Consider the following 13,288-nt stretch of genomic DNA (forward strand, 5'->3'; position numbering starts at 1 on the left):
ATAAGGATGAAACTGAAACGGGATACGTAAGTCGAATTAGTCATCGCACTCTCTAAAACCAGGAGTAAACCTAGGTCTTGCCCTAAACCTAGCGCACTGGTCTCTAACATCTCTAGGCATAGTATCAAAAACCTTGATACGAGATCCCAAAATTTGTCTATTTGCCAATATTCGAGCGTCTTCAGAAATCCCGCAAGATTTACACACTGCGGAAAACTCTCGAAACAGATCACGGATATAGCAGTTCACACAGAGTTAGATTACGAGATGACAACTCGTAGTCTTCCTTCTACACCCATATAAAATGCCATCGGAAGCAACACGCCTGAAAACCGCTACATAAAAACTAGACCGTAAAGGTCTCGCTGGAAAACAAGTCATAAGAACCTTAACTCCAAGACGAACTACGAAAGGCTTGATCCCTTCAACAAGGGTGCGTAGGCAGCCGTCATAAGGCGCAGCCCCAATCTAATCGCGTTCTACTCTTAGAAGAGCGAGAAGACCACTTACCACGAACCTTTTCGACCATTAATTCTGCCGAACTCACCTAACTTGCCAAGCCACTCGCTAAAACCTCACGCTAGAAGCTCATGGTTCTAACGAGCTGGGGGCTAACTGTTGGGGTCAAAATCGGTCACGACGGAATCAATGTCTGAAAGTCCGTGTTGAGGTCGAAAACGGTTGCAACGAAGTTAACGTCAAAATCCCCGAAGAAGAAAACGTAGAAAACTTCTTCGACAAATACTTTTTCGAAATAGATTCTTCTTTACAAAAAGCTTTGCGGAAGAAACGCGAGCCATCGGACAAGAGCTCGAAGAGGGTCGCTACGCAGCAACCGAACGCATGTTCCGCTCGGTCGCTACGTAGCGACCGAGCTCTTCCGAAACGTTGATACGACATCAGTCCATGCATTCTCGTCTACCCTTCGATGCTATCTCTCGAATATCGTAGCGAACCCATCTCACGTTCCCCGCCATTTCTAAGTTATCAATCAAACTCTACCGTAAAAACCCACGGAAAGTTCATTTTTTTTCGAAAGAAGCCATAATAAACGCTTCGAGTCGAAAGACGGCCCAAAGGGACCTAAGACACGACTTGAGGCCCAACTTACGATTTCTTAACCAACAGCCCGTAAACCGCATGTCGGTTTACGCCTGGTCCGCAAGGGAAGGTAAATGTCAATTTTCTGCGGATAAATACGAAATTTCGAAGATAATTACGAAGTTCAGAAAAAATGGAATATCTCCATTTTTATTCTATGACGGCTTAAGGGCAGAAGAGGAAAGGCGTAAACCGACCTTGGAGCTAGTATATAAGGGGTCCTAGGCGAGAGACATAAGGGGAGAACTCTTTTAGACTCAGAACTCTCTGCACTTAGAAACTTAGGCTTATTTCTCGACAAGTTTGGTTTCTATGACTGGCACTCAATCACTAGACGAACTCGCCTAGGCAGTTTGATCTCTTGTCCAGCTCTACCAATTGAACTACGTTCGGCTTGATCCTCGAAAGGGGTACGTAGGCAGCCTTTCATAAGGTTTAGTCCGAAATCAATCAAAGCCTTTTAGATATCTTTTTCGTCTTTTGTTATCGAGCTGCGACTCAACTAGGATTAGGGTTTTATGTTGCTAGAACTAGGTAACTCGCTGACGGCCCCTGCGGCCAAAGCCTTTGTATTCTCTTGTAATGATTGCAACGCTCTTACGCGAATTCGAAATAAGATCTACTTTCTTTGTAAATTCGTTTTATCATGTTTTCTCATATTTTCCGCATTTATTTGGTTACTTGTCGTTGGCTCTCGCAGAGATCCGGGTTCTCTGGAAAATTAGGGTTTTCCTAAGTTTCCTTATTTTACGGAAATCGACAGTGTGAATTTCGGTTCCCATAGAGATTATACCATCGGCGGCTCAAGAAAGAGAGAGTCGGTCAGCTTTTTCTTTTTTTTATGTCTTTATGTTTTCCTTTTCCTAGTTGGATTATGATTTGTACTGTTTCTATTTATCTGTGACGGTCTAATTTCCTATATAAAGAACCTCTATGTTATGAATAAAGATAGACTTTTTCATTACTTTCACAACATACGAAGGATTTATAGTATCTATGTGTCAGAGTTATGGACTGATACGACAAATCATTATTACAAATGCGTTTTGACTTTTGACACAACTTACTATTTTCTCCCTTCCGTATCAGTTTAATTTGTGTTTAGAAAGAAAAAAATTGTTTCAAAATAATTGATGTTCTCATTATTCTAGGTATAATTTAATATCATTTGAGCTTTATAACCAATTACAAAATACTGAACTTTTTTTTTATTGGTTGAATTAATTTCATTTAATGATATTTTTATTTAACCAAGATAAATTATATAGAATTTTGTGTTTTCTTAATCGATGAATTTATGTCGGGCGTGTTTTAGGCCCTATATCTCGGTAAGCATAGGTAAATAGGGTCACTTTGGGGATTAAGGAAAAGTGTACAGTCTCATGTCCACTTACCTAATAAAAAACCTTTTTGTTGTTATCCAGCGCAAATTCCTTATAATATTTGTATACTATATTTTGTTTGAAGTTGGTTAAAACTTGTCTGTTTCTAGCCTTTATCTATCACGCAACACATATATGGGCATGATCAACATATATATATATATTATTTTTTTGGTGTAAGATCAAATACCTATATTCCATTTTCTATAGGCTCTAGCTACAATATGTAATATAAATATTCTTACAAATGTTGTTAGGTCAATCATGTTGGGAATGTCATAAAATCATTTGTACTTACTCTTGTTAAAGTCGCAATGTCAAAGTTTGACAATCATATAAAATTAGGTGGTTATAATGTTTTGCTAGAAACCGCTTATAATCTACGGTTTAAGAATCTGTTACTAATTTTATATGATCCTAAAAAATCACACACCTAAGCAGACTAGCAGACTAGATCAATAATATTTAAGGTTTAAAGTAATATGTTATATACAATATAAAATGTTATATGTATATATACATATGTGTTATGCTCGTCTGCACAGACATATATGAGAAGAATGATTAATGTAATCACTTTTTAAATTGGGCGGAGTCCATTAACCTTTAATTAGATTATTGTACGTGTATTATATAATGACACAAGATGTTGTATTGATGATGGAGTTTGGCCGTAACCTAAATATTAAATCAAAGGAGACGAATTGTTCGTTGAGAAGATCTTGCGGCACTAGCATCCCATTCCGATCTAGTCTGTGTGCGTGTGAATACCGGTAGAGGCACGACGTTTAGAGTGCTCGAAACTTTGGGTTAATCATGCTCGAGAAACTACATCAAGAGGGTTCTCTGAATATGCAGTTTTTAGTTGTTTAGTTTATAAACTTATATATTCACCAAAAAGTCATTTTTTTTAAATCAATGCTGGTGAATCAATGCTGGTGAATGAATATGAAAAATTAATAGTGAAAGAGAGTGACCACAACAAGGAAATGGACCTTCATGTAGACAATTACTTACGGAGGCAAAACACGCGTTCCTTCACTTTCCCCCTCTCTCTCTCTATCTTTCTCGGGATTAGAGAAAACAAAGTTTCTTCCTTTTTTATCTGACTCGACGCTTTGAGTCGCTTAGACTCAGACACTCAGGTGAAGAAAAATAGCAAACGGGTTGGGTGAGTTCTCATCTCTAAGCAACAAAAGTTGTTTCCTTTTGATCTCCTACGTCACCATTGATGTATGCTTAAAGCCTTATCGTTTGCTGGTTGCTTTGAGCATTATGATAAAGTTTCGTTCTTTATCTCTCTCCCTAGGATCAAGTTAGGAACTTTTGTTAGTACTTTCGTTAATTTATGATAAAGTTTCGTTCTTTATTTCTCTCTCTGTGTGTTTTATGAAGTAGAAGAGGAGTCTTTGAATGGTTTGGTGCTTCCATGGACATTCACGAGCATGGAGTTCGGGTGGGCAAGGAGAAGAGGCGGATTCAATGCAAACACTGCGGAAAACAAATGTCTGGCTGGTATCGTCTGAAACATCACTTGAGTGGTGTAGGTGGAGATGCAACTCCCTGCCTACAAGTTACATCTTCTGTTAGAGAGGCGTTTCGTACTACTACTACTACTACTGGTTCTAAGCGTGGGAGAAGCGGAGATTCTAAAGCTAACGAACAGGTTTGGTGCTCGTATCCAAACTGTTTTGATTTTTCATCCAATGGATTCAGAGAAATGATGATGACTGTGAGTGGTCGTACCATCCCTGATCCTCACGGTTCGATGTTTCGAGAAGTGTTGAAAGAAGTGGAAGATCATGTGGAGAAGGTTAAAGACTCGTGGGCTGTCACGGGTTGTAGTATCTTGCTGGATGCTTGGGTTGATCACAAAGGCCATGATCTGGTTACTTTCGTCGCGGATTCTCCAGCTGGTTCAGTTTATCTGAAGTCCTTTGACGTTTCTGATATTAAACATGACAGTAAGGCGTTAATCTCCCTAGTAGATGGGCTTGTTGATGAGGTTGGAGTCCATAACGTGATTCAGATCGTTGCGTGTTCAGCTTCTGGTTGGGTTGGTGAGTTAGGAGAGTCTTATGTGGGCAACAAGAAGGGAGTATTCTGGTCTGTGAGTGTGTCTCACTGCTTCGAGCTTATGCTGATGAAGATTGGAGAAATAGATTCACTTGGAGAGTTAGTTGAAGCAGTTAATATGATCACAGATTACGTCAACAGCAACCCTTTGGCTTTGAAGCTTGTCAGAGATCAAGATCACAGTCATGGACTACTAGACATGGCTGTACTCTCCTCCGAGTTTGAGTTTTTCATGCCGTACTTAACCGTAGAGAGTATTTTCAGAGCCAAGGACGAGTTGGCAGCCATGTTTGCTTCTTCATCTGATTGGAACAAAGAAGAAGAAGACATAGCGATATCCAACTTGGTTAATGATTCGAGTTTATGGGAAACTGTTGAGAGAGTTCTGAAATGCTCGTCTCCTCTGATTCACGGTTTAATCTGGCTCTCTAGTGCTAACAACAATCAGCATGTTGGACATGTCTATGACAATATGGATGTCATAAAGGAGAGTATAGCGAGGGAGTTTGATAACGATGAACTATGTTACATGCCGTTATGGGATGTGATTGATGATGTCTGGAACAAGCTTCACAGTCCTCTTCATGCTGCTGGATACTTCCTGAACCCGGATGCTTTCTACTCGACTGGTTTCCATCTTGATGCAGAAGTAGCCATCGGTCTTATCTCTTCTCTTGTTCATATTGTAAAAGAACTTGACGTTCAAGTTAAAGTTGCCACTCAGCTTGATGTGTACAAAGTCCGTGAAGGCTGCTTTAATGAGACCAGTCAAGCTGATCAGGTTTATGGATTGTCTCCAGGTGTGTGTGTGTGTGAACCTCTTGACTTTTCATATATAATTGTAGACACTTGTGTTGTTGATACTAATCGGTGAGCAAAGGGTTATGTTAATTTGTTTGAATGTCTCTTTGCAGCTGAGTGGTGGGCTGAGAAGGCGAGCCAGCACCCGGAACTGCAGAGTTTCGCTATTAAGATTCTGAGCCAGACATGTGAAGGCGCTTCCAGGTACATGCTGAAGAGAAATGTGGCAGAGAAGCTGTTGCTTACGAGGGGAATGAGTCGTTGTGAGAAACAGCATCTGGAAGAGTTGGCGTTTGTTCATTACAATCTTCATCTACAGAGCTGCAGAGCCAAACTAAGTGAAGAGCAGTGAAGAGATTGTGCTGCAAGGTATGTTCATTTATGGGACTGGCCTGTTCAGATTAGCCAATGCGCAGATATTAGTTTAGTAGTTTGTACTTTCCTTGAAGTTTATATTTTAAATCAACGCTGGTGAGAATATTGGATATCATGGGATAGTAGTTATTGGCTTACCCAAAATTTGTGTTATATGTTAATAAATGAATAAAGTCCCACATCACTAGTTTGAGAAATAATTAACTAACGTATAAAAAATAGAGTCAATCTAATTATAGATAATTGGTTTTAAGTTGAAAATCCATGATAATCCTAAATCTATATATAGAAAAAAAATGTTTGCTTCTCTTACATGACGCCACGTCATAAATTCGTTGATCGTGAGTGCGACATCTGTCATCTTTACTTAAACTCATCGTTTCATTAATTTTTGATGTGGGCTGCTGCATTTCAATTTTTGATGTGGGCTGCTGCATTTCATAATTGTTTACAGTTTAGTGGACTTTTTGTTCACACCGTGATATTGTCCAAATACAGAGAGATAGCCACTATAATGAAAACATATGTAAAGACTGAAACTTTGGAAACGGGAAGGAAAAGAAGGAGCGTACCGTAAGTTTCTGGATGCTACTGACTTCGCCTTGGTTGGAGGCGATATCAACGGTGACGGTTCATTTCGCCGCCACCTTCGGTAACTCAATAACATTCAAGAGTTTAAAATTATTGGCAATGGGTTTTGCAGAGTATGAAGAAGCAGAGGGACGAGGATGATGAGCAACAACACTGAAGAGATTAAAAAGGAAAATCAAGCCAATTAATAAAAACATTCCACAGTTTAAGCGGTGACGAGTAAATCAGATCGGTTTCTCAATTCCGCTATGACTCGATCAAGAGAGAAATATAGTTTTTTTTTTGTCTAAAGAAATATAGATATTATGAAAGCAAAGATTGCTCCGAACGAATCATAAGAAGATAAAGGAAGCAATCAAAGGTTTTTATTTCATTTTTTAATTAGTTATTGAGAATTAACATGAATGGAAGTGTCATACACGCGCAGAGACATGAGTGTTGGTGAGATATGAGATATACAGATTTTAAACTTAAAAGGAAAACAGACAGGAAGCAATGCGTTCAATTTCCATTGAGTCTTTTCTTTTGAGCCTTTTGTTTCAAAGAAAAACGACTAAACATAGCCGGATTTACTTCGGTTTAGTTTAGATTCGATTCAGCTTAAATGCATGCATGATTTTAAGCTACACAAGTTTCATTCAATAAATAAATCAACGGAAAAATTTATTATAAGAAATTGAGTTAATTGAAATTCATAAGACAGCAAACAATAAATAATTAAAAATAATTTTATAATTTTATAATTATCTAGTTACTTATATTTATATAATATTTATATATCAAAATAACATAAATATATGATTATAATTAATATTTAAATAAAAAAAACCCGGACATAGTCCGGACCGATCCTAGTTTAACATATTTTTTTTTCATCTAGAACCTATCCTCCCACCTCGTTATTGTGAGTCTGTTACTTGATTACAATAAACCGGGTCTTTCATTTCCTTTATCGAAGAAATGGTTAGGTTCTTTCTTGTATCCTTTAAAAAATATCACATATAACACGGTAGTAGTTGAACCCAATAGAATAAGAGACGCGGCCACAGTTTACTATCATATTCTTATTCGAACGCTGGCTTGACCAACTCGTCCCTTATTATATCTAATCTATCAAAATAGAAGTACAATTTGAAAGTAACTTTCAATTCATCTTTATAATTACAAATGAATATCATTGAATTAATTAGTTTAATAAAGTATTTTACTTTTGAAAGTAACCGAGTAGAACCAACAATCAATGTGATTATTATTCTAGAGAATATTCCTTAATTCATTTCAATCACACTAACCATAAAGATATCAATCTTTTGATTCTGAGAAGTTTTATTTAACTAACCAGAAATTATACTAGCCTTAATAATTATTATAAAATGAGTTTTGAAAATCGAGCAATGCTTTTCATATACCACTTTACATAATATACGCAATATATGTTATAGATTGTAAATACAAATTTTAATTATTTTTCATATAAACAATAATCAAATAAAAGTACCCACCAACATTACTAATAAAGTTACACAACTTACAAAACTAAGTTATAATTTCTTAAAGTAATTGTATAAACAAACTGAAAAATTATATAAATCGAAAAACGTATCCGCACGGGTGTGCGGGTCAAACTCTAGTTCACTAATTAAAATCAAAGAAACCGTATAAATGAACGAGAAACCAAAGATTTTATGAACAACCTGCAAGGTTGCAATCATATTCCTCCTTTGCGTTATCTCTCTTCAGTCTTCACTCAAATCTTTTCTATTTTTCAAAAATGAAGGTTCGTTTCTTTTTTTACAATTCTCTGAACAAATTTAAGAAATTTACATTTCAATGGTTTTAAAATTATATATATTACGTGATGCGGGTTATATGCTTATACCATCGGCTTCTAAATTAAATTGCAGAAGATAGTTGTATTCCAGTTCACAGTTTTTGATGAAAGCATCAAAGAGAGAGCTAAGGAAATTGCCAGCGAGTTTCCAGGTACACAAACACTAATTCATGTTTATGTTAAATTAATTATGAACTAGACCATGATCCGCGCGCCAGCACGGATATGAATTTTCAATTTTTAATTATTTATTTTATTAAATGATGTATTTGTAAAATTTATTCATATTATATTCATTAAGTAAATATTTTTTTTTTTGCATCTTAAACTATCTATTTTTTTACGAATGTGTGATATCATCTAAAAAATATAAAAAAATGAGTATACATAGTTAATTAGATAATTGTAAAAACATAAATTTTTCTTTCGTTTGCGATATCATATAAATAATGATCCGCACAGTTAACAAAATCATGATTTTTTTTATGTGTAATTTTTTTTATTTTGACAATTTCCTTAAAACTATATTAAATTTTACATATTTTAATTAGAATATTTTTAATATCTTTACCTTTTTATTTGAAATGCAACTCAATATTTTTTAAAAAATTATAACAAAATATTTAAAAAATATTTTTAGAATTTGTTTGAAAAATATGAAAATTACATTTTAAATTAAAATTATCCTAAAATATGATAAGTTTTGATGTATACGAAAACTCAAATTATGTCAAAAATAATTATATTCAATGATAATAAAAATTTAAATTGATTATTTTAAAAAAATATATATTTACAAAAATATTGTTTGAAAGAAAATTCATTTCTCTTTCAAATATAAAATGAAAATATTATAATTAAATAATAAAAAATATAAATAAAAACCATAAATTTAGCAAATGACAACTGAGTTATATTATGCTCAAATTTTATTTCTAACAATTTAGCAAATGACAAATGAGTTATGAGCAAATAATACCATATAATTTAGCAAATAACATCGATCATCTATTCTGGAGAGTTTTTCCGCAGATGGAAGATCATCAGTTTGCATGGATACTTTGGTACATTTGGAAAGGTAGAAATAATAAGGTTTTCAGTAATTTGGACATGGATCCTATGGACACGCTAAAATTGGCTGAAACAGAATCCACATTGTGGGCTGAGGCACAAGTAAAGAATGATCAGAGGATACCATTACCATCAGCAGCTACGGTACTGCCGGCGATCCCAGGAAGATGGTGTTTTACGGATGGCTCGTGGAAGGAGGGTTTTAATTTTTCAGGACAAGGTTGGTTCAGTACTCTGGAAGGTTTTGATGGTTTGTTGGGGGCTCGAAATGTGAGGGCTACTCTCTCGCCTCTCCATGCAGAAATGGAAGCATTATTATGGGCAATGGAATGTATGAAGAACTTGCGTCAATCTCAAGTGACGTTTGCAACGGATTGTTCTCAACTGGTGAAGATGGTTTCGGAACCAGAGGAATGGCCAGCTTTTGCAAATTATTTGGAAGATATCAAGATCCTGAGGGAGAGCTTCACCCGATCAGAGCTCATCTATGTACCACGGACGCACAATTCAAAGGCGGATAGTCTAGCACGCAGTGCTCGAAATCAATCGTCTTTCGTCGTTCACATGGATGCAGATCACCCAGTTTGGTTCACAGAGTCAGTATGAGTCTGTATTTTGATGACAAAAAAAAAAAAAAAAATACCATATAATTTTTAAAAACATAGCAATTCTTAAATATTTTTTGAATAAATAAATATTTTTTTGTTTAATCAACTGAAAATAATATCCGTACAATTGTGTGAGTCAAATTCTTGTTTTATTGATGCATGTTATATATTAGTGCTGTATGTTTTAGGTAACATTTTAATGATGCACGTTTTTTAAAATCTCCATTATTAAAATTATGCACGTAAGGATAACTCATGAGTTTTTTTTGTTGATTAAATGACATTATGTCCAAATTTATTTAAGGATATTTCATTAAGGTAACTGAAAAAGACAAACAATAAAATAGGAAGTTTAAATTCATTTAAGCATATTTCATTAATGTAACTGAAAAGACAAGTAATAAATTAGGCAGTTTTATTCGTTTTAGGATATTTCATAAATGCAACTGGAAAAGACAAGCAAAAAAATAGGGAGTTTAATTAATGAAGTAGGAACATTTTCAAATGGGTACTTCTCTTTTAATAATATAGATTTATGATGATTGATATTCAATTTAGTAATTTACATATTATCTGCTCGGGCTTTAACAAAAAAAATAAGAGTTTGTTTTATTTCATATATATATATATATATATATATATATATATATATATTAATATTTGTTTTACGTGTTTAGTGTTTACTATTTTTAATATTTACCATATATTTAAACATTTATATGACTTTTCAAACATAAAATTTGATAGTTTACATGTTGTAGTTGAATTTATTGTTTCAAACGTCAATTATTTTTTCGTAGATATTTATCTTATTGGATTTGTATTTGTTATAGTGTTAATATATATATATATATATATATATATATATATATATATATATATATATATATTTATATATAAGCTAAATAAGTGGAACTATCATATATTTTAGGAATATTATGTAAAACTAATGAAGATTATGATATTTCAAAATCGGAAAGTGTGATTATTCTGTTAAGGTATTTGAGTACAATTTTGATTTAGTAAAATTTAGATATTTGGTATAATAAATGGTTAGTCATAATTTTTTGGATTTTGATCAAAAAAATTATTTATCTTATTAAAAAATCAAACAATGATTATTTTAACCTCATATATAGAGTAGACATCAAACGAAACCAAAAACACAAATCAATTTAATTGAAATCGGTATTCAAGACCGGTCTAAGGCTCATAAATAAATAAATAAATCATATGAAATTAACTTTTAGTCGGGCTAAATCAGCCTAATTCATGACATGGCTACAAATAGAAACCAATAATTAATTGTTTTCAATCCATATAGTTAGTATTATAGGTAACAGATATTTAATATTCGGTAACTTATCTGACGAAGAATTATGATAATATGAAAAATGGAGAAAAATAATTAATGTTAGGAATAGAAAAAGGAATGAAAGAAATGTTGAAAAGAGGATTAGTTATATTTTGTACTTCAGAAGATAAGTTATAATTCATCACTTTAGCTCTTATTTTGAATCTAATGTTATGACACAAATCCATCTAACTCTCAAAAAGAAGATGCATCCTTGTAAAAATATCTTTTAATTAAATAAAATTTTCATTCTCTTCAAAAATTAGGAGTTACTAAGGTGGTAGAGGTTGAAGGAGAAGATCAGCTAGAGGTGAGGGGAGAATTTCGTACGTTTGAATTGACAAAGGAACTAATGAAGATAGATGAATCTGTTGAGACAATCAAGATTGTACCAGATGGAGTAACGGAGCCAGAAGTCAAGATCCAGCAGCAAGATGAAGGCAAACTACCTACTAACATACAAAAAACGTGTAAGTGGCCCAGTGATGTTGCCAGTAGCTCAAATGGGAGAGGAGTGCAAGCATATGAATTTTTAGGGCAGGCAATAGATGTTGCTAAGATGGCCAAAGATATGGGTGTTGGTGCTGCTAAGCAGGCCAAAGATATGGGTGTTGGTGTTGGTGTTGCTGATAAGGCAATAGGTTTAGGTATGAATTATTATCGAAATAAAAAAGAAAAAGAGGTTAAGGCAAAGCTAGAACCTAAGCTGAAAGCAGAACAAAAAAACATTTGGGTACAACTTCCTGAAGCGCAGAAACGAGGTCCCTTTGAAGCGGAGAAACAAAAGAAGATCAGGGAGGAGGAAGAAACAAGCTGAAGAGATAAAACAAAGGAAGATCAGGGAGGAGGAGATGAGGAAACAAGCTGAGGAGATGAAACAAAAGAAGATCAGGGAGGAGAAGATGAAAAAACAGGCTGAAGAGATGAAACAAAAGAAGAAGGAGGAACAAAGGAGGAAACAAGCTGAAGAGATGGAACAAAGGAAGATCAGGCTGGACAAGGAGAAGAAAAAGATGATGGAAAAAGATTTAGCAATTAAGAAAGAAGAGGAAAAACTAAAGATCTGGCAGGAGAAGATGAAGAACTCAGGTGCTTGCATCATCTTGTGAACACACATCTTACTTTCCTCTTAAGTCTTTTCAGATTTTTATTTTGAGGTGGTGATCGGTTTGAGCTAGAATTTCATCTCATTTTTTTCTAAACTAAAGAATATTTCTCCTCATTTTTAGTGCTTTTTTTTGTTAATTAACCATAAGATTATCATCTGATGCGCAGGAGGAACGTCATGGACAGGAACCACAGGGAGTTTGTGGGGGCAACCTATCCACACAAACAAGTGCATGGATGGAACTACAAACCGAAGAAACAAGTGCATCAACGCAAAACCAACGTTTAACACAAAGACGAAAAGAGGAATCACGAGGAGTTGACAAAAAAGGGAAGAACCACCAATAAACTATTTATTCTAATTCTAAAGAAGCTGAACAGGGTTTAAGCTTTTCATGATAAAACGTTCCTAGTCCATTTCATCTTTTAAAATAAAATTTGTGTCCTTCTTTGCTATATGATATTTTATCAAATTTGGCTTTCTATTTTTTTTGTTTGCCTTAAGACTTGATCTTCCAAGTTGTGGTGGTTGAGTGATATCATTTTTTCTTTTTTTGGTAAAAGAAAATTACTCTAAAAGCTTGTGAAAGGATCTTCGAATAGTGATCTGCACCACACATGACTTATTAACACAATTACAATTGTTTCATACAAGCATCAGTAGGGCTGAGTAGCAAAGGGAAGCTTTTTGTAACCAACAACTCTTCTGAGTAAGCTATGTTTAGTCTGTAAAAAGTCTAACCGTCTTCATAAGAACCAAGAGCCAACAGTGTACATTTTTCAAATAAAATATACTCTTTCAGTTCCTAAATGACTTTTTAGTATTTTTACACTTATTAAGAAAACACATTAAACTACCATAATAAATGTATCGTTTTCTGCAATTTTCAATTTTTAATAATTTTTAACCAATATTAATTCAATAAAGTCAATTAATTTTCTTGAAGTTTACAATTTTATCATAGAAAACACAAAAAATACATCTTTCTGA

General features: G+C 34.2%; 2 protein-coding genes across 6 annotated transcripts; both read left to right on the forward strand.

Annotated features, from left to right (window-relative positions):
- The first annotated feature begins 3,517 nt into the window (after positions 1–3,517).
- On the forward strand, positions 3,518–6,488 carry BNAC01G38100D. 5 transcript variants are annotated; one of them, XR_007318080.1, is made up of 5 exons: positions 3,667–3,766; positions 3,882–5,359; positions 5,474–5,729; positions 6,234–6,359; positions 6,439–6,488. XR_007318080.1 is itself a non-coding variant. In XM_048744645.1 (4 exons), exons 1-3 carry the CDS (start codon positions 3,759–3,761, stop codon positions 5,710–5,712), a joined length of 1,725 nt encoding a protein of 574 aa, XP_048600602.1. In that variant the 5' UTR covers positions 3,667–3,758; the 3' UTR covers positions 5,713–5,729; positions 6,234–6,488. The 5 variants fall into 5 exon arrangements, 4 of the variants coding, with proteins under 4 accessions (XP_013749617.3, XP_048600603.1, XP_048600602.1 ...); XM_048744645.1 differs by having other exon boundaries at positions 6,234–6,488; XM_013894163.3 differs by lacking the exons at positions 3,667–3,766; positions 6,234–6,359; positions 6,439–6,488 and adding an exon at positions 3,518–3,654 and having other exon boundaries at positions 5,474–5,919.
- Positions 6,489–11,542: 5,054 nt separating this feature from the next.
- On the forward strand, positions 11,543–12,299 carry LOC125580083 (golgin subfamily A member 6-like protein 7). Its single transcript, XM_048744052.1, has 2 exons — positions 11,543–11,824; positions 11,940–12,299. The coding sequence occupies exons 1-2, from the start codon at positions 11,543–11,545 to the stop codon at positions 12,297–12,299; spliced, it is 642 nt and encodes a 213-aa protein (XP_048600009.1).
- The last annotated feature ends 989 nt before the right edge of the window (positions 12,300–13,288 follow it).

This window comes from Brassica napus, chromosome C1 (genome assembly GCF_020379485.1).
Source record: "Brassica napus cultivar Da-Ae chromosome C1, Da-Ae, whole genome shotgun sequence".
Classification (NCBI taxonomy): domain Eukaryota; kingdom Viridiplantae; phylum Streptophyta; class Magnoliopsida; order Brassicales; family Brassicaceae; genus Brassica; species Brassica napus.